A 22,108-nucleotide genomic window follows, 5' to 3' on the forward strand; every position below is an offset into this window, starting at 1 on the left:
TTGAGCTCCCTGCTCATCTGGATCCCTGCTCAGCGGGAAGCCTGCTTCTCCCTCTGCCTGATGCTCCCCCTGCTTGTGATCTCTCTCTCTCTCTCTCTCAAACAAATAAAACCTTTTAAAAATAAATACATAATAAAAATGACAATGCTTTTAAGACTTTTGGTTTTGTTTCTAATATCTTTTTGTTTTTAATAGGGCATTTTAAAGAAATTTTAGATCAACATCCTTATATTTTGGTATTTATTAAGAAAGTAATTATCACATGACAATATAACATTTCTAGGGACCTCTACATTTGACATTCTTTCTTCTCAAAACTAAACTGACAGGATGGAGTAAGATTTGGAAAACAACCACCTATTATCAGGCAGTTGAAAGTATTCTTGTAAAGTATTAATATTTTTAAATTCTAGAAATGATGTCTCCTAAGGGAGCAGAAGAGGAATTTGGTATTCCTCTCTCTCTTCCAAAACCTGCCACCATCAGGTTTCTGAAGCCTTTCTCAGATCCATCCAGTACATTTCGGTCTGTAAAGCTGAAAGGGCATTTTTAAAAACTGCATTTTTTTTTTTTTTTTCAGAAACGTTATGATAGGATATTACAATGTGTAAGTGGGAAGAGTGGAGAAAAGAGGGAAGAATCCAGCAGGGAGAAGTCAAGACAAGACTTAAAACCAACAAGAAACTGCACTGTAGTATGAGGAAAATTCTCCTCCCGAGTCTGGAACCACACGTGCCTGTCGCAGGCATCATAGACCCCAAGGCTGAAGCAGCCCCACGGCAGGTCAGGGAAGAGCCACAAGGCCCCGTCAATCCCAGATTCCTCGGCCACCCTGTCCTCTTCTTTACACTGGTCACGCGGTACAGGGTCGGAAAGGAGGGCTGAGTTCTGTTTTTCCGAAGGCTGCTCTTCAGGTCATCGTGGGCTAAAGATGACCTTGGAGGCCCTTCTAACTCTCCATGAGAATTTTTCGGGTTTCAACACACACAAAGGCCCTTTGAAAGTCACAAAGAGCCAACTACAACTCAGCATTATAATCATTAACGCACAGATTTGCCATTTGCCAATGGTCACACCAGGAAGACCTCTCGAGGTCCTGGTCGTGGGAGGAATGCGGGACACCGCAGTTAAATGCTGCTAGGGAGCCGGATGTGGCCACAACTCTGGGCAGCAGGGGGAAAGGGGCATTAAATGAGGGCATCCCGGAGCCAGAGGGGCAGGGCGGGGAAGGTGTGCGCACACACGAGTGAACGGCTGGTAAAGACAAACTGTGCCCACCTCCCACGCGGTCACGGGGCTAATCCTGGCAGCCCCATCCTCTGCCTCGCTTGCCCACCACTTAACCAAATACCAAGTCCTATTCATTTTGCAGGTTGGGTTGCTTGGTGATATAATCCCTGTTGCTCAAAAACCCAAGAAAATGGTGGGGGAAAATATCATGCCTAGAATACCCTTCTCCTGATCTCTGTTTCATAAGGCTTCTGTGAGTGTCAAAGCACTGTCATTATTATAACAACTGTGTACTTCAGGCATCATCCAGAGGAAAAGGAGAGGTCCTGAAGTCAGAGGGATCTCACCAGCTTTGTGCTTTGAATGAGATATTCATCCATTTTTAATTCCCATTTCCTCCTTGACAAAATGGGGGATATTAATGCCTGGCACGCATGTGTGAGGCTTACACAGAATATATGTAAGTGCCTGGAAGAACAGCCAACCCACAGTCGGTAACTGCCACCACCCTCACCACACCTCTCACTGTCGCTGTCAGCATAAGTAGACGCTCCAAGTCACCCCACGCCACTCTGTTCCCTAAAGTAGGAAACCTCCAGATTTTTCTTACTGAGACTTTTGAATAATCTTTGGCATTCTTATTTCTGCCTGTAGCAGCTCCTTTATAAAAGTTAAAGATAAAGTGTTGAAACACCAATGAAGAAGGAGCTGACCAATCTCAAATCCAGTAGAACAATCACTTCTTAGACCTTTTATTAGGTCCCTCTGTATTGTTTCTTTTTTTTTTTGTTTTTTGTTTTAAGATTTTATTCATTTATTTTGAGAGAGAGAGAGACAGAACATGAGCGGGGGGAGAGGCAGAGAGAGAAACAGAGAGAGGGAGAAGGACCCTAGGATCATGACCTGAGCCAAAGGCAGATGCTTAACCAACTGAGCCACCCAGGCACCCCTTTTTATTGTTTCTTATGGAAGGTCCTGCCTGTGGCCTAGATGCTTGTTCTCCTTTTCTGAGCATTACTAGGTTTTTCCTTAGTCTGTACCAAATGTCAGGTATTATTTAAGAAAAATAAAATTAAAAAGGAAAGAAACAGCATTAGAGTATAAAATAGTCTCTTCCCTAAAACTGAAGTACAGAGTTGTTTTACCCAAGAATAAAATTATTTTTGTGGGTTAAAAAAAAAATGAACGAAGTGCCTGGGTCATTCACATTGGCCCCTTTATAGTGAAGGATCATGACTTCGAGGCCAGAGTGGGAAGCAGAGGTGTTGAGGGTCACACTGCTAGAGGGCAGCCACCCCCACCACCGAGGACCTGCTGTGTGCAAGGCACCAATCTAGGTCTTGGAGATAAGGTTACTCTGTTTTGCTCACAATAAAACTCCCCAAATAAGTACTATTATTTCACTTTACAAAGAAAGGAATAGGCTAGCTAACAATTACACTGCCCAAAGTCATACAGCTAACAAGTGACAGAGGCAGAATTCACACCCAAGGCTGGCTGACAACCGGTCGTCCTCTTCCCACTATCCCCCTTTGCTCCAAGAGGGGATATCATTTCCCCAGACTCTATCACTCATGGAAACCACACACCTCACCTTCCCAGAGACCTGGCTTTTATGTTATCTACATGGGAAATATGCAGAAGTAACAATTTAGAACTTCACGTTAGTGAAGCTGACTGTCTCTTATACCCACGAGTCTACCGATTTCTCTGAGAGACCACTGACAAGTCCATACCATGACGTCGGCTTCCCTTGTGGCATAGCGAAGATTTGGATCCAGCCAGTACATCAGGGATTTAACCTGATCGAAGTTCAGGAAGAGGAGGAACACCAGGAACAGGAAGTAGAGCACACTGAGTCCTGAGGGAAACAGAAACATTCTCACATTTAGGAGAGATCTGGGGGTCAGATGCACAACACACGTTAGACTCAAGTCAGACATGGATATTGCAATGTCTGTCGCTTCCTCTGATGAGGGAGTCTGATACACAGTCCTAATTCACACTGAGAGGGCTGGTAATAGTGTCTGAGAAAACGAGGCTCAAATGGAGTCTTGAGGGACTGGCAACATTCGGCAGAGACAGGTGTGAAGGGCCCAGAGGTGGCCCAGGGCCACATATCCACGTCTCAGATCCCACATCAGCCCTGTGGACATTATGTTTCGTTGCATCGCATCATAATTGGCGTCCTAATAATCACCCCATGCCGTTTAAAAATAAAGTCAATCGTCTGAAAACAAAACAAAACAAAACAAAACAAAACAAAAACAATCGTCTGTTTTTAAAACAGCAAAAGCCTTTTGGAAAGGTTTGGAAACCAACCACTGGTGACTCTACCACTACTCTTTCTCTCGAACCTGCTAGAATTAAAACACTGGTGCAGGTCACCTAGATACTGTAGTACAAATGACCTTGGATCACAAGTGGGAACTTGGCTCAGTGCTAATCTCCCATGAGCTGTTCCAGAGGAGACAACGTCCACCGCTGGAATGAAATCCTCTGGAATACCTACAGCTCCAGCCTATCCAAAAGCACCCCTCCCAGTCCTCGGGGAGCTCAGGGGACTTGTGCACAGCAGGACGGACCTGGCTGTGCACCCTAGGGCCACAGGGCCACATGTTTTGTTAGTCTAAGGACCTCAAGTTTATTATCAGCTGCTTTTATACATTTTCATCTCACATGTCCCCCACTACAACTTTTTACTATAATCCTTTCAAAATAATTATTTTAAGACAGAAAGAAACCATCTGTGTGGAGCAGGGCTTCCAGATTTCATGGTTGAGCTTCAAAGTCCGTGAAACTCCAGACATAATATGCACAAATGTGTGTGTGCACATGCGTGTGCGCTGAGAGAGTTAGTTCTCATCAGATCCTCAAAGGGCTCCGTGATCCCCAAGAGATCTTAAGTAAGAAAACAGCTGCTAATGACCAATAATGGATCATTTGAAATAGGAAAAACTCAAATGTAGCCAACCAGTTGAAAATAACTCATAATTTCAAACAGCAACATTAAGTCCATGAGACGTAAGTATGATGCAACCAGGACAATCTAAAAATAGAAACGAGGGGCACCTGGGTGGCTCAGAGGGTTAAGCCTCTGCCTTCGGCTCAGGTCATGATCCCAGGGTCTTGGGATTGAGCCCCACATTAGGCTCTCTCTGCTCAGCGGGGAGCCTGCTTCCCCCTCTTTCTCTGCCTGCCTCTGCCTACTTGTGATCTCTCTCTCTGTCAAATAAAAAAATAAATTAAATCTTAAAAAAAAAAAATGGATATGAATCACACCACTTTTCTGCGAAAAATCCTCCCGGGACTTCCCACCACCCTTCCTGTCTGCGCTCTTTACTGGCCTGCAAGTCCAGTGGGGCTCTGTCCCTGCCCGACTCTGGCCTCTCTCCCACTACTCCCCTAGGGCCTGCTCTGCTCCACCACTTGGGCCTGCAACACACCACGCTCTTTCTGGCTGGGGACGACTTTAGTAGCCTTTCCCTTTGCTTGGCTTCCGGTGACCTCAATCCTTGCCAGACCCTACTTTGCAAGCACATTTCCAGGAAGCATCCTTCCTTGCCTGTGCACGTGAAAGCAGTCACTCGATCAACATCACCCCATATGGTTTTACTTAACTTCCAAACACTCGACGGCATGGGATATTTTTGATTATTGATTTGTTTAATAGTGTGTTTGCGATAGGTGTCCTCCCTCCCAAGGGGAGCCTCCTGTCTGTCCGGCCCTCCCCTGCAGCTTGGGGGCACAGCCCTCCACACATGGGCGCTCAGTGAACACCTGCTGAAGGAAGGAAGTCAGTTCATTCAAAGGGACTCACCTATGATCTCTTCAAGTTGAAAAAAAAAACAGGTGACCTTGAGCAAAATACCCATTTTTAGGGTCCTTCTGGTAACATTACATTTTTTGAACCTAAAATAATTGACTTAGTGTCTTATTTAGGCAAGACAAAGCCAAGAGCCAACACTTGAAAGATGCGTTTTAAGTCCATGCAGGGGATTGGACTATATGTGGACTCGAAATCACGTAAAAACAAGACATCCAATATTCATGGATATGCTTATTGCTAACCCTTGTTGAAAAATCAGGGCTCTCTGTCTAAAGGCTTCACCCTTTCCAGGATCTTTCCCATCCACAATCCAGGAGACTGCTGGGTTTTCAGCCAGTTCTGGATGCTGCCAAGGCAAACATGCTCACAGGCCCCGTGAAGAGCAACATCAAGATACATCAAGAAGGACAATCCACGCGTCCTCATGTCAGACCCCGTGCATGTTTAGAGACAACAGCATACGCGGGGGGTGAGTGGAGTTGGAACAGCTCACAGGCATGAGAATCTAAAGTTATCACCTGTATGTTTTGCATCAAAGAATTTTCATAAAAATTTGTATTAGGAACACCGAAAAGTAAAAGGCTATTAAGTTTTACTGTAAAACTGCTATAATGATGTACAGAAAGGGGATTTTAAGTAGAATCTATTTCTAAATCTACTAATGGGCAACTCACCAAAAACCATTCTCCATAAGGCCGGATGAGGTCGAGTAAATGGGCCTGCAGAGAGAAAACGTACAGTTAGAAAAAAACTGGTTTCAAAGTAAAACTAAAAGCAAATTGCTGATCTCTACAGAGATTAAAAAAAAAAAAAAAAAAAAAGCTCTCTACTGTCAAAATTTTTTTCCACATAAATATTTTGAGATCAAGTCTAGGTTGAAATGTTTTATTCAAACTGTAGCAACTGTCACCACAACTGTAATAGGTACCAGTCTCCACAACAGACCTTTGTTTTCCAAGCTTTGTCTTTAGGATTCAGACCCTTGTTTCCCAGGGAAACGATGTTACAATAGTGAGCAGGTTTCTTAAAACATACGGAAGTTTAACAAGTTTAACAAGTGAAATCTCCCAGCCCAGCCACTGTGTGTGTGTGTGTGTGTGTGTGTGAGAGAGAGAGACAGAGAGAGAGAGAGAGACGGCGGTGTAGGCGCTCTGGAAATTAAACTGGAGAGACACTGCTTTGAGAACTCCTGAGGTGGGGTAGGAAACTGAAAATAAATCCTTTGAGCACTGGAACGTGCTAACGCAGTGGCTTTTGATCATGAACCGTGGTAACAAAATACCTCTGACACGGCAACCCCGACCAGATGCCCAGATGCAGCTTCCACACCATGAAAACACAGGCTTCACAGGACAAAACTCACTCTGACTACAAGTGACCCATCAATACTTTCTCTCCTTGTGTATCTCTTTAAAAACAAAACAAAACAAAACAAAACAAAACAAAAGGAAGCAAGCAAGCCAGGCCTCCATCTACTAAACTGACACACCATCAAGGGAAGAGTTACAGTTCCTGAATACTGCACACTGCTCTTGTGGGCATTTGACCTATTTGGGGCCGCCCACCCCTGTGGGACAACAGCCTACCTACACACTCCTGGAGGATATCCAACATCAGGATCCCATGTCTCCTGGGGAGATGCTGGAGCTGGCTGCCCAGCCCCCTTCCCAACCGGGGCTTAGCCTGTGCCAGACTCGATCTCAGAAGCTGCCGACACAGACCTAAGTATGCAGAGCTCTCCTCCACTTCCCTTTCCCTCTGCCTGGACCAGCAAGGACAGTAGCAGGGAGGTGGCACTGGTGATCGGGGCAGTTCCCTGCAGAGGGGACAGTGGGACAGACTATAGCCAGTGCTCCCTGGGGTTCCCTCAACAGACCAGTTCTGGGTGACCTGCCAGCTCCTAGAAGCTTAGCCGGGGACCCAGCCTCCTAACCAACCCCCCACCCCGCCCACTTCCCAGTCCTCCAGCCAACACCCTGCAAGTCTTCTTAATCAGCATCCGGTGCTGGCAACCTAGAATCCTGTCTGCAGGAAATAGTCCATTGTAATTTTTATTCTAGACCCATCCTCAATCACCTACCTCATCTTAAAAAGACAACTTTGAAACATATTTTAACTGCTTTCTGTTGATGGATCAGGTTCATAGTAGGGAAATCAGTTACAAGTATCCCCTGCCATCCAAATCTAGTCAGTTCTTGAGCCTAGACGGGCAGTTCAGAAGGTGAGTGTGGTTCGTGCGGGCCTCTGCTTCGTCCAAATTTATATGGTGTCTGAGTTGTAGAATGGCAAGGAGTGACGGCTCAGATTGAGGGATTTAAATAAAGCATCTCCCAATCTGTTCCACTTCTACGTTCTGGTAGTGCAGGCTCACACAGCAAGGAATCCGTGTTTTCTCTCTAACTGGCTGCTTTTTTTTCAGAAAGGCACAGTGAGGCACAGAAACCAGGGTCCCCTTCCAGGTAACAACACGGCTAACTCTCTTCAAATCACTGGAAAACGGATGGCTAAAGTGGTTTTTAAATTTCCTCTTCCCAATGCTCTCATCACCACTGTTTGTTACCACGAGTGTCTTCTGTGTTATGGTAGCTGCCCGGCGTGCAAGTGTCACGTCATCCAAACCCGTGCATTCACCTCTTAGAACACGGGACCCCAGCTTTCTCTAGGCTTCCTCTCACGAGGTAAAACTCGAAAAAGGTATGATTCTTTGGCTTGCAACACAATTCCATGCCCAATCAACTCTCAGAATCACATAAATCAGGGTCTTCTCAAGAGGAATCACTATTATAATAGTACTTTGCTGGGCACTTAGCATGAGGCAGATGGCGGGGAGACACCCCCCCACCCCCAATGTCTCCTCATTGTCGTGACAGATTGGCGGTGAGAGGGTATCATTGCATCCATTTTATCGCTCAGGACACTGAGGCACAGGTACTTTGCAAGGTCACACGGCCCACAGGACCCCACCTCTGGTCTGAGAAGATTTTGTGCTTTCTGATCCATTCAGTCATGCCAGGGCCAGCTCAGGAGGACAGAGTGGGGGTGGTGGGTAGGGAGACCTCGAGGACTTAAACAGGACTGTCGCAGGGCCAGCAGAACAAGGGGAGAGAAGCAAGCTAGTGAGCGGGGTTTAGAGGTGCTGCCATGTGGAACTGGTACGCAAGGTCAGGAAAGACAAGGGGCAGGACGGGAAACTGATGTAAGGTCCCTCATATCAACTAATAGAAGGGCCTCTGAGGTCATCTTCAGCCCATGATGACCTGAAGAGCAGCCTTCGGAAAACAGAACTCAGCCCTCTCTTCCGACCCTGTGCCCCATGTCCAGTGTAAAGAAGAGGACAGGGTGGCTGAGGAATCTGGGGTTGACGGGGCCTTGCGGCTCTTCCCTGACCCGCCCGGGGGCTGCTTCAGCCTCAGGGTATTTCCCTCCCTCCGTCTGTGATGCCTGCGAAAAGGTGCGTGTGGCTCCAGACTCAGGAGGAGAATTTTCCTCTTACTACAGTGCAGTCTGTTGTTGGTTCTAAGTCTTGTCTTGACTGCTCCCTATTGAATCTTCTCCTCTTTTCTCCACATTTCACACTTATACTTCATAACATCACATCACAATGGTTCTGAAAAAATACCCTTTTTTCTTTTTATGTTCAGTTAGCCAACATACAGTACCTCATTAGTTTTCGATGTAGTGTTCAATGAATACAGTTTTTTAAAAGGTCCTTTGGGGTGCCTCAGTGACTCAGTCGGTTAAGCATCTGATCTTGGGTTTCAGTTCAGGTCATGGTCTTAGGGTCTTGGGATCGAGCCCTGCCTCAGGCTCCCTACTCAGCGAGGAGCCTGCTTCTCCCTCTCCTTCTATCCCTCCCCCTACTTGTGCTCTCTCTCTCTCCCTCTCAAATAAATAAAATCTTAAAAAAAAATTAATATGTCCTTTAGCTTTGCAAATTGAAATGTACTGGATGGATCTAAGAAAGGCTTCAGCAATCTGACAGGATATGTTTCAGAGACAAAGGTGCTCAACCCTGAACCAGGTAGGTGGGAAGTCTTGGTGCCTTTTGTTACAAAAGGTGTAGATAAGACCCTGAAATGTAAGGTGAGACTTTCAGCAGCTATCTGCAAAACCCATTCCAGGCTTTATTTCAGTAATCACATCTGCCTGCTTCTTCCTGAAAAGGCACTCTAAATGTTTTGGTGCAGTATTTCAAGGAGTACATTCTAGCAGCATTACTCACTAAGATTACCAACTTTACCATCAAAGAAGGGAATACGGCTAAAAATATTACTTGTATCATTTTGCTTTTTAAAACAAATGGAGGGGGGCGCCTGGGTGACTCAGTGGGTTAAAGCCTCTGCCTTCGGCTTGGGTCATGGTCCCAGGGTCCTGGGATCGAGCCCCGCATCGGGCTCTCTGCTCAGCAGGGAGCCTGCTTCCCCCCCACCTCTCTCTGCCTGCCTCTCTGCCTACTTGTGATCTCTGTCTGACAAATAAATAAATAAACTCTTTTAAAACAAATGGAGGGAGGCGGCCGGTGTGTTTTTCTCTGTCATAAACCCTGACACTGACGCTCGCCAGATCACCCACACTTGACTGCCCCGGTCAGGTCACCTTTGGAGCTGTGCTTCCCGCAGCACTCATCCGCCTGGGCATGTTCCCACTGCCCAGCCTTTCCCGAACATTCATGTTAACAGATCCCGCTTCCCAGCAGACTACTTTCTCAGCAGGCAGGCCAGGGCAGGGCGCCTTGTCCTCCTCTGCCCCATGTTCAGGTCCAGAAGTCAGGGGCACTCCATCTCAGGGTCTGCAGCTTCTCTAGGCTTTATTTCGTACTTGATAATAGATGCCTGCAAGAACGGCTCTTCTTGATCACGTGGGAGGCACGGGGAAGGGCTTCTCCAGGCGGCCATGCAGAACCAGTGCTGGTTTGTTCCGGGCTGGGTTTTCTTCCCGGACCATGCTTAAACATGGCTCGGTTTACTTTATCAGTCCCTCCATCTAGGACACATTAATTTTCAATCAGATATTAAGAGTGAGTTTGATTTCAAAGGAAACAGAAATCAAATGGCTTTGCCATGACAAGAGCTAGCACTTCAAAAACTGCCTCAGAAATTAGAACGTAAGATCACACACAAAAAATAAGAATAAAAAAAAAAAATTTAAAAAGCAAATAAGATCACAGCTTGACTCGCCGGCAGCCTGTCATGATTCCCATGAATAACTAAGTTCGAGGGACAGAATTTCCAAAAGCTACGAGTCTGTGCCCTTTTTGCCTGCTTCTTCCCTTGATTGTCACTGTTTTTTGGCTTTGATGAGGTGTGATTAACAATGATTATTACTATTTGCAAGTTTAAATTCCTCTAGGAAAAACCTAGAAAAGGTGGATAAAATGATCTTTAAGCAAATTTCAAACCTAAGAAAGAATTTTTTTTTTTTTTTTTTAAGAAAAAGTAGTGGAGTGGGAAACAGGATGGGGGAAGGACAGGCATTTTGTTTCAAATTTGGGGAACAGCAATCTTCTGGATCACCTTCGAACCTCAAAGAGATGTGACTAACACTGTCTTAGCTCAGAGAAGTCAAATGAGGCCAAAGGACAAACCAAAGGATGATATCAGGAAAATCAAGACATACTAGTATTTCACTCTCCTCAAAATACCTTAAAGAAGTGCTGAATGGTGTTCCTCTTGCAGACAAGGAATGGAAAAGGGAGGGCTGATTCTGTGAACTTTTTCTCGGGCAGACTTGATCCCACATATAGTTCCTGAGAGGCCCCCGTGAGCCACGCGCTGAGGGTACAGAAATGGCTTGGGCGGTTTGGGGAGGGCAGGGTGCAAGGGGAAGGAACGGTTCAAGGAAGCCCCCAGAGGCTGGACAAGTACACCTGAAGGTCACCTGAAATGAACAGAAATTTCACAGCCAAACAGATTTCTAAATTTCACTGCAGCGACAGAGTGATACAATTGTAACTATACCCTAATGATGCAGTGGTATAGTTAAAATCACACTTCTGCTTGAGTGCCAGTTGCTATAATGGAATGGAGGTAGCATTTAAAAAAATCTTAAGGGAGGGATACCTGGGTGGCTCAGTCAATTAAGCATCTGCCTTCGGCTCAGGTCATGATCCCACGGTGCTAGGAGTGAGCCCTGTATCGGGTTCCCTGCTCAGCGAGAGCCTGCTTCTCCCTTTCCCTCTGCTTGCCTCTCCCCCTGCATGTGGTCTATTTCTCTCTCTGTCAAATAAATAAAATCTTTAAAAAAAAAAAAAAAAGGTAAGGTAAGTGATAGAGAGTGAGAGAGAAGAAGAAAGAAGCAGCATGGTGTAGATTATCAGGTCCTCTGTCCCTGGCCTCACCCTGGGGTCTCTCCCTCCACGTCTGCTCACAGGCCCGAAGGAAGCAATTCTAGCACCTACCCCAGTCGCTCACCCTGGGGATGAAATTCTCTTCGAGAGTCCAATCCTCTCCCAGATAATGCAGTGGTAAAAATCTAAGCCCACAGAAGCCATCCTTTTTCTTTCCTTCTTCTGGTCAGGGCAGATCTGTCATGTGTCTCCTCCTTAGGGCACTAGCAGGAAGGTTCCTGTCTCAGGTCTGGATGGAGGAGAGGCACAGGGCCCAATTCGAGTCAAAGAGAATTGAGGACAAGTGTGCTGGAGGGTTTCTAGAAAGGATTTCTTCTCCCTTAAAGAGACAGACAGAAGAAGCACCCTCCCCCTGCGCTGGATGCCACCGGAGGCTGTCTATCCACACTGCAGCGGCTCTCCCGGGGTCCTCAGGGGAGCCAAAACAGCACCATTGGCTGAGGATGGCGCAGCAGAACAAGGTAAGGAGCTTGGGTCTTCTCATGTCACCAAGCGGCTCAATTAGCCAACCCTGGAACCACTGGATCTCAGAACTTTCTGACATGTGGGAAAGCAAACATTCCCTTTATGCTTCAAGCCATTTTGAAATGGGTTTCCTCTTACTTGTGGCCAAAAGCATCCCGTTATAAAACCCTATGGAGAAAGTTAAGGGCTTCCTTGGTTATTTAGACCCTACAAAAAGCATCATGCTTCCCCACCACCACCCCCCGCCGGCTTCCTGAAGGAGAAGACTGAGTCTACCACCTAGCATAGATGAGCTCACACAGACAAGACATATGGACACAATCGAATCTAGGCGTGCACTCAAACATGCAGGGTAGCCTTTGCTAGGTCAAGGAGAAACGCATTCGAAGTTGCCAAAACACAGCCATTCTGGGCATGCCATCCACTGCAGGCACTCCCCCAAAACTGCCTTTCAAGGAGAAGGCTAACGTTGGGCTCTGTTTCTCCTGTCCATTTTCATTACTTAATCTGAGACTGTGCCAAGGGTGGGGGAGACGAGAAAGTAAGTTGACAAGACTGGAACAAGAAGAGGTATGTACACTCTGCTCAGAGAAGCAGCCCCCCAGCATCGGAGCCTCCTGGGAAGGCCTGAAGTCTGAGTGCTGGCTCTGGGAGAGGACCCCCACATAGCTTCGGAGCACCCTTTCCCAAGGGCCTGGCCAGCTCCCCCATCATCCACACTGGCACCTTCTAAAGCCACCCCTAACTTAAAAGTATTCAATAATAATATTCAATAATAGTAACATTAATAATATTAATAATTACTATTAATATAATGTATAATAAATCTTAATAATAATATTTAAAATATTCAATAAGAACATTCTTCACTGTGGAAAACTTAGTTTTACTGATCTTATGTAAAGAGTAGACAAAGAAATCTTGAGAAAACAAGGCAGACACAGTGTGTTTGCTATGCATACACGGCTTCAAGACAATCCCTCTCACTAGGTGCTGTCCTAACAGTCTAATCTTTCCCTACATAGAATACTGAATTGCTATTGTCCTTTTCTGTATCTATTGAAAAACCTTTCTAGCACGTTCTGCCTACAGGGGAGTGGTGTGCGTGCAGGCACACACAAGATGGCAGGGGAAGGATGTGGTGGAAAGAGACGAGATAAAAGAGAGAGAAGGAGGCACACCTGGGTGCTCAGTTGGTTAAGCGTCTGCCTTCAGCTCAGGTCATGATCCCAGGGTCCTGGGAAAAAGCCCCGCATTGGCCTCTCTGCTCAGCAGGGAGTTTGTTCCTCTCTCTGCCTTCCGCCCCCCTTGCTTGCGCGCTCGCGCTCTCTCTCTCTCTCTTTCTCTGACAAATAAATTTTAAAAATCTTAAAAAAAAAAGAGAGAGAGAGATTGAGAGAGAGAAGGAAGGCTCCGGGTGATTTGCTAGCCCCTCTGGTCACAGGTGACACGTGGGCAATGGAGGATCATGGACACAATCACCCATGAGGTACAGACCAACTAAGACCCTAAGATTATATTCCTGGGAAAAAAGAAAAGCCAGCACTGATAGAGAGGAACAGAAGAAAAAGGAGACAAAAACACATCACAGTGGACCTAGTAAGAGAATTAACCAGAACAAGACAGACTAAAGGAGACGAGGCTGTCTCACCAGGCTGACATCGAGTGGAGTGGTCGGGTGACCTCTCGGGGCTCAGTGAGGGCCGAGCGTCTCAGCTTTCGCACCTGTTAACTGAGCAGGCTGAACGGGCCTATGGCTCCTCCCCACTTTGTATGTGTCACGAAGTCACAAGCCAGGATAAGAAGAGCATAAAACAAACTTAACTTTAATCTTCCCAGAAGGCAAACAAGAGCACAGTCCCACAGTGATAGACTGAGTGGGTTAAGTGGACTTTGAAGACTGGAGGACTTCATTAGGGAACAGAAGAAAAAACCAGCAGAAAGCATGCAAAATGTTACATCCGATCGACTCCCTCTCCCGACCTTTGGCACCCTGGGTGCCCGCAGAAAACCATCTGCTAATGAACCCCCAAGCCCTCTCTTGGAAAGCCCCATGGAAGGGATGGCTAGAAAAACATAGAATGATGGCTACTGAGTGACTAATCTTTGAGAATCCTCAGACTTCAAAAATGGCACTGGAAAAAGAAAAGGCAAGTTTAAGAAGAAAAAAAAAACAAAGGCAGAAAAGAAATCTTCAGCGCCGTGGAAAAGCTACCTCTGAGAACTCAGCAACAGTGAACACGCAGCCAAGAAAAGCTGAAGGCTTGCAGAACAGACTCTGGACTGACCAGTTCCCTGAGCACCTAGCATGCCTTATGCCTTGACTGATGTTCAAAAAAAAAAAAAAAAAAAAAGCTAATAGGATAGGTATGGACTAGATAAGAAGTAAGAATAAAGGGCACAGAGCAGTAATGGTCATGCCACTGCCTGAGGACATTGGAGTAAGCAGCAGGCTCTCACAGGATAGGAACAGCAGGATGGCTAAAGGAGGAGTGGTTGTCTCCACCACCTTTTTTTTTTCTTAAAGATTTTATTTATTTGAGAGAGAGAATGAGAGAAAGCATGAGGGGGAGAAGGTGAGAGGGAAAAGCAGACTCCCCGCAGAGCTGGGAGCGCGATGTGGGACTCGACCCTGGGACTCTAGGATCATGACCTGAGCTGAAGGCAAATGCTCAACGACTGAGCCACCCAGGTGCCCTGTCACCACCACTTTAATGGTCACCTGCTCACCCTCCTTCCGGGCTCAGCGTCTCTTTGCTTTGAGCTGTATTTCTATGCCATGTTTAGAGGAAAAGGCCAGGTTCCGGAGCTTAGGGGACCACCTACAGACTCAGGTGGTTCGTGTGTATAGAATGTTTCATGCAGCAAGCGGCCACTTAGGTGTCCTACAATGCAGGACCGTTGAAAGAATGGATGGGCTGCGTAATATCCAAGCTCTCCTCTTAACCAAAAATTCCAAATTCTGAGGTTCTGTGTATTGGAAGACAGAGGAAAAGTAAGTTGGCAATTAGCCAAAAAAGCTCTTTGCCATCAGGAACTTTTTCTAGAAAATTCTATAGCAGGGTCAGTACCCCTTCATTCCATGACCTAGCCATACCACGGACATCAAGTCATCATACTCATACTTACATCATAATTGTGCGTTTCCAGAACTCTCAATCATCACGGAAAGACCAAACTATGTTTGTCAGATCTGTGTAAGGTATGCAGGTGTGACAGACCGGATGTTTGTGTCCCCTGACGACATTCATGATGTGATAATCCTAACCACTACAGTGAAGACTTCTGTTGGACTTCTCTGACCCTACAGGACCATAGAGCTATTTGGCTATGAACATTTGCTGTTCTTTAAGACACAGGATGAAGGACCTTAAATGTGATTGGGAGATTATCTGGGCTGTCATTTCCACAGGCCTTAGAGTGCATGGGCCACTGGGAGGATGAAAAGTGGGGAGAATATCTCCATCTGCGTTTCAAACTGCAAGACAACACCCAGCAGAGTCATGCAGGCAGGCCAAATCCTAGCTGGGCAGAGCTATGGAAGCAGACTATTATTACCCCAGTGGATCTGGAAGGCAGAGCATTGAGCCAAAGAGCTCTGATTCTTCTTTTTCTTCCTTTTTTTAAGTTGACACTACCTCCCACATGGGACTGGAACTCACGACATGGAGATCAAGTCACATGCTCTACCGACTGAGCCAGTCAGGTGCTCCCAGGATTGTTTATTCTTGACCCTTAAAGTCTCACCGAGTTTGCCTTCCTGGTTTTGAACTTGCTTGGGACTTGTCACCCTCCCTTCTTTCCCATTTCTCCCTTTTGGAATGGGAGTGTGTATCCTGTGCCTGTCCTGCTACTGGACTTTGTAAACACATGTTTGGTTTCATAGGTTCCCAGCTGGAGAGGAATTCTGCCGCAGGATGAATCTTGTGCTGTTTAAACTCTCCGGTACCTGTATTCTGCAACAGCAGCCTGCACTGACTGAGAGCAGGTTTTCACATCTTGAAAGGTTTCCACTAAACATTTAATCTAGAAGCTTGAGTGGTTGGAGAGTTAAACTCAGCTGTAAAAGAACTTGGTTGTCTAAAACAACTCATTCTCGTAAGGATTCAGTCATGCTTTTTACTGGTTGGATTGTTACGCTCCCAGCAAAAAGCACATAGCGCTGCATTAGATTAAGCAAAAATACAGAACAGAATGCCATTGCCATCATCTTGGAAATACTGAAGGCCATGCCATGTGTGATACTGTGATTTACAATAAGAACTATAGATTGGGTCTTTGTGCCCTTTTCTGGCATAGAGCTCCTAAAGCCCTTGCAACTTCAAGTGATGAGAATAATGAATATTTTTTGCTATGTTAATGAGACCTTAGCAAAGTGCCTAAGGATGGGGCTGGTTGCCAGTGGAGCCAAACAATGATTACAGAGTTGGAACTTTCAATCCCATCCCTAAGACCTCCAGGGAAGGGTGAGAGGCTGGAGGTTGAGTTCAATTCCCAATGGCCGATGATGGATCGATCATGCCTATGTAAATGGGGCTTCCAAAAAAACCCAAAAGGTGGGGGTTTGGGAGAGTTCCTGGGTTGCTGAACACTCTTCTGACAACAGAAGAGTGACACACTGTGGAGAGTACATAGAAGCTCCTAGACCCTTCCCACATACCTTATCCTATACTCATCTCTCATCTGTTGATGAGTACCCTTTATAATAAACTGGTACAGTCAGCTAGTGAGTAAAAGCATTTCCTACATCCAGTGAACCATGTTAGCAAATCAGTCGAGGGGTCATGGGAACCTTTGATTTATAACCATTTGGTCAGAAGCACAGGTGAAAACCTCGGACTTGCAAATGGCATCTGCAGTGGCCTCTATGAGTCCTTAACCTGTGGGATCTGATGCTAATTCTGGGTAGACAGTGTCAGAACTGAGTTGAACTAGAGGGCTGCCAGCTGGTGTCTAAAAATTACTTATTGATGGGGGAACACCCCATTCCTGCTGCTACCTGCCCCCTACAACACACATAACTTGGAATTGGTATTAGAACTTTGTCACCATGGTAGATTTCCAAGTCGCGATGAGTAACATTCACAATGGGCTTCTTATATTACACGTTACATTCTATTGAATAAATGGGAGGATAGAGAAGAAACACACCCTCAAGTGTGAAGTTTAAACCCAAGGAGGACCCATGGAGCTAAATGCGTAGGTAAGACTGAACAACTTCAAAATATCTTAAGAGTAATTACTTAACAGGGATATAAAAAAAGAAGCATTTAAAAATGGTTACAGGGAATAAGTACAGAATATTCTAGGGAGAAGTTACTGAAAAAACGAAGTAAGGGACAATCCAGAGGAAAGGAATGAATCTTAAGTAAGATACCTTTTTTTTTTTAAGATTTTATTTTATTTAACAGAGAGAGCGAGAGAGAGCAAGAGAGAGCGAGTAGAAGCAGGGGGACTGGCAGAGGGAGAGGGGAAAGCAGGCCCCCTGGTGAGCAGAGAACCCGACCCGGGGCTCGATACCAGGACCCTGGGATCACGACCTGAACTGAAGGCAGATCCTTAACTGACTGAGCCACCCAAGTATCCCCCTTTAAAAAAATAAACAAACAGGGGCACCTGGGTGGCTCAGTGGGTTAAAGCCTCTGCCTTCGGCTCAGGTCATGATCTCAGGGTCCTGGGATCAAGCCCTGCATGGGCCTCTCCGCTCAGCAGGGAGCCTGCTTCCCCCTCTCTCTCTGCCTACTTGTGATCTCTGTCTGTCAAATAAATAAATAAAATCTTTAAAAAACAAACAAACAAACAAAAAACCCCAAAATACACACAAAAAAACCAAAAGACTTTTCCTCACACTATAATCATGATGGGGGGTAAAATTCACAGTACTAATTGTCTTTTTTTATACTTGATCATGAAAAGTCATATCCCAAATGCATGGTCAGCAGAGTTCACCATGATTAAAGATCACCTGGGACAACACATTATTTAAGTAATATTCATTACAGCTTTGACCCTGTCCTTAGCAAAAAGGACTAAATAATAATTGAGTATTTTATGACTCAGCTGATACAGTAAAGATAGCAACAGTAAGAACAGCTGACACTTATGGAGAGCTTACAATCTGTCAGTCACTACTCAGAGAATTTAACATGTAGTAACTTAGTTAACCCTTTCAAGAGCACCTACCTGACAATCTCCATTTATAGAAGAGAGAGACTCAAGCACTCGGGAAGAAGCTGGGTGTCTTCCCCAGGGCCACAGAGTTAGCCAGTGGCAGAGCCTGGTTAGGCAGAGCCTAACCACCACAGATTAGGTTTTTATTCCCATCTTCTGGTTTCATCTTCTAGATGGCATGCCTCTCAAAAAACACCAAAAAGGCACAATGCACAGAAGAAATGTGGTAAAGCGTGACATCACTTACCATTGGGAAAAGCTAACACACTGATGATAAGGAAGAAGAAAATGACAGAGAGGATGCCCCTCCAGATGTTGTCCTCTGGGACAGAGTCATCCCTGAAAACAGAAAAGAAAACGCTGAGTATTCATTTTCAGACCTAAACAGTCAATCCGGAAGGCATAAGAGTTCCATGTTCTAAAAACTAAAAACCAAAGATTGTTAACTTCATTTTGCAAGCAAAGTCTTTACACATGCTACTTACTCCTCACTGTCCTTTCCTAAAATAATAATCTTACAGTAAAATCCAGTCTTAGGAGAAATGCAGTTGGCATCCTTACATACTGACACACATTCCACTGAGACAAACATTTGAGAATCACTCTTCTTCTTCTTCTTCTTCTTCAAAAAAATATATATATACCCAGGATGTCAAAAAATAAGGTTTATTTTGGAGAAATGTCTTTTGATTTCAAGAATGACTAAAGATAACCTTTATCATGTACACCGTGGCAAAGAAATTTTTAGAAGTCAGAAAGAAAGCATAAGATTATAAGGAAGAAAAGCACAATGCAATGAGATTATCTACCAGTTCTTAAAAACGGGCAGTTGGTCATCTAAGGGATGAATGAAAAGGGCAAAATGTTGGGTAATAAGAAAGCACCAGAAAACAGTACTAAAAGCAAAATCATGATAAAATAGAATACAAGATTTACAGTCAGACCAGAAGCAAAAGAACTATAAAGAAAGGGGATGAGTTTGTTCCCTCTGTGCCTGGTCACTTCTAATCTATTGCTTCTATTTATCTCCTTTATAACCTTAATAACTGAAATGATCCCATTTTTTAGTTGATGTGTTGTCTGTCTTCAATATAGAAGGTACACTCCTGAAGCACGTGGGTGGCTCAGTCGGTTAAGTATCCAACTCTTGATTTCAGCCCAGGTCATGATCTTAGGGTTGTGAGATCGAGCCCCACATTGGCTCCACGTTGGGCACGGACTTGCTTAGGACTCTCTCTCTACCCCACCTTCTGCCCCCCTCTCCTGCCAAAACAAAATAAATATAGAAAATAAAGTCAGGGCATTATTCACTCATGGTATCCTCAAAGGCTGGCACACAATAAGCCCTCAATGGATATTTGTGGACTGATTACTGATCAGGAAGAAAATCTATTGTATAAAACCATGTAAAATTTCCCAAACGGAAATTTTCTTTTTTTTTTTTTTAATTTCTTTTCAGTGTAACAGAATTCATTGTTTATGCACCACACCCAGTGCTCCATGCAATACGTGCCCTCTATAATACCCACCACCTGGCTCCCCCGACCTCCCACACCCCCGCCCCTTCAAAACCCTCAGATTGTTTTTCATAGTCCATAGTCTCTCATGGTTCATCTCCCCTTCCAATTTCCCTCAACTCCCTTCTTCTCTCCACCAAATGGAAATTTTAACAACACTGATGGCAGAGAAAAATTAGGTTCTGACAGTTTATATTTAAAAAAAAAAAAAAAAAAAAGAGGAAAGTCTAGTAACATCCTTGGGACTCAAGAGAAGCAAGCAAAAGAGGGAAAACAGAAGTCTCAGACTGTAAGATTTTCTGAATTATTGATAATTATTAAGAAGCTTGAGAGAGGGAAGTCCAGCATTTCAGTTTAAAAAGGTGCAGGATGAGAAGACAGAAAATAGGAGAACAGAACGGAAGGAGATATTCAGACATAATGAGACTAGTAGCAATAATTTTAAAATTGATTTTTGGAAGTTGAGTTTTTATCTGCGCAAGGGCTGCAGCAAAAGGTCTTTCAAAAGACAGATATTAAATTAAGATTAAATATTACTGGAGGAAAAGAAAGAGGTTAAAAAAAAAACCTTACAGGACAATCACGTTAACATATTAAAAAATCTTGAGCATCGGCATACATGAAGAGGTGTGGAATGAAACAGTAATCAATTACCCAGTTAAAGACTAGGTCCTGGGGTATTGGGCTTCAAACGAGAAGTTAACTTAGATAACAACTTCTGTTCGGGTAACTGCACCCAATTAAGTAATTTCCAGATTCATAACAGGACTGAACATAAGGTTCTGAGGTAAGAAAGCATACAGATCCCATTCTTTAAATCATCATCTGGCCCAAGAGCACTAACACTAATGGTGAGGAAACAATGCTTCACAGTTAACTTCATAGATCTGCCTATAAAACCAAATTACACGATCAGACGGTCTTCCTCTTGCAGCAAAGTGCAATCGTATTTTAATGTATACCCCAATGATGAAACATCTGCCCAGAGGTTATGAACATGGCCCTGAAAATGCTGGCCCAATCATTTATTAGGGCACCTGCCACGGCTTCTGGCTTAGGCAGGGAAGCCCTATATCCAATTTCCAGGATGCACTTTTATTGAAGAATGGCTACACACAGGGACTGTCCTCATTCAAGCCAACATCGCACTACCCATATTGGTAACAATAATGACAATAATAACAGCTCCCCATTATCAAGTATTTACTGTGTACCAGGCACAGGACAGGCAGTTTTTAAACATCATCTCTAACTGTCACAACCCATCTATGAAATGGGGTACTATCAACCATATTTACAAATGAGGTAACAAAGGCTCAGAAAGGTTACATAATTTTAATTTGCCCAAGCCTACATACCTAAGAAGTTGCAGAGTTCCCATTTGAAACCAGGTCTCTTAGGCTCTGAAGATGATGCCAAGCCGTCTCCTAAAAATTATATCATCCTAAATCTATCTGACTCATGTTAGATGTACAGGGATGGTATAAAAGTTTGACAGGGCACACACCTGTACATTACAAATAAAAGCAAGGGGGCACCTGGGTGGCTCAGTGGATTAAAGCCTCTGCCTTCAGCTCAGGTCATTGTCCCAGGGTCCTGGGATCGAGCCCCGCATTGGGCTCCCTGCTCAGTGGGGAGCCCGCCTCCTCCTCTCTCTCTCTCTGCCTGCCTCTCTGCCTACTTGTGGTCTGTCTGTCAAACAAATAAATAAAGAAAAAAAAAGAAAAAAAAAAGCAAGGCTGAAATAAATTAACCTGGGAAAAGAAGGTTGATTCTGTAACTCAACCTTTATATTAAAATATACTCTGGATGATTCAAAGAATAAAAGTTTAAAAAAAAAAAAACCAGTAACAAAAACAGCAACAAAAAAACCCCCAAACCCAAAACCCTAAAACAAAGACCCAGAAACGTTCTGGAAGAAACAATGAATGAGTTAAAGAACCAAAACCAAAACACACGAATTCCAGAGTAGGGACCTTCCTACAGTATGACACAACCCAGAAATCACTAAGGGAAAAAAGCTGGTTAATCTGCACAACAAAGAAATCAGTAAAGGACAAGTGATAAACTTGGAACTTAGATCAAGGGAAAGAGTTAATTAACTTCCCAAATACACAAAGCACTCACTGCAAAATCAATTAATAGAAAGAACGACAAATGGACAAAGAAAAAAAAAACAGAAAAATTGTCGAAGGATATGAAGAGACAGTTCAGAGCAGGAAATCCAGTGTCTCTCAGGCAAGTGAAAAGATGCTCACTTTCACCCATGATAAGAGACAAATTAAAACAACACTGGGAGATCATTTTTTAAATGTGCCTACGACAAAGGTAAAATTGAATGACTGAGCTGGAGAGGATATAGAGAAAAATACAAACAGGTAGTCTTTCACATTGCCGGGGTAGTATAAATTGAACCGCCACCTTAATGTAGGGCAATTTGGCAACATATTAACTTTATGAATGCACATACCCTGTGACTCAGCAATTCCGCGAATGGGAACTTATGCCACAAACATACCCTCATTTGAAAATCGCATGGGTACAAAGTTG

The 22,108-nt window shown here is 44.5% G+C and overlaps 1 protein-coding gene across 3 annotated transcripts in view; it reads right to left on the bottom strand.

The window, feature by feature from the left end:
• Positions 1 to 22,108, bottom strand: part of PTDSS1 (phosphatidylserine synthase 1) — a 63,121-nt gene that overhangs the window by 32,419 nt on the left and 8,594 nt on the right. The window contains exons 2-4 of one of the 3 annotated variants that reach the window (XM_080801558.1): positions 18,289 to 18,380; positions 5,734 to 5,778; positions 2,967 to 3,091 (exon numbers count right to left, since the gene is read on the bottom strand). In XM_080801558.1, coding sequence (XP_080657684.1) covers positions 2,967 to 3,091; positions 5,734 to 5,778; positions 18,289 to 18,380 — 262 coding nt within the window. Of the gene's footprint in view, positions 1 to 2,966; positions 3,092 to 5,733; positions 5,779 to 9,877; positions 9,944 to 13,521; positions 13,624 to 18,288; positions 18,381 to 22,108 lie in introns of those variants that run through there. The other 2 variants (XM_080801559.1, XM_080801560.1) reach the window with 2 other exon arrangements.

The sequence above is a fragment of the Martes martes genome (assembly GCF_963455335.1).
Source record: "Martes martes genome assembly, chromosome: 4".
NCBI classification, from domain to species: Eukaryota; Metazoa; Chordata; class Mammalia; order Carnivora; family Mustelidae; genus Martes; species Martes martes.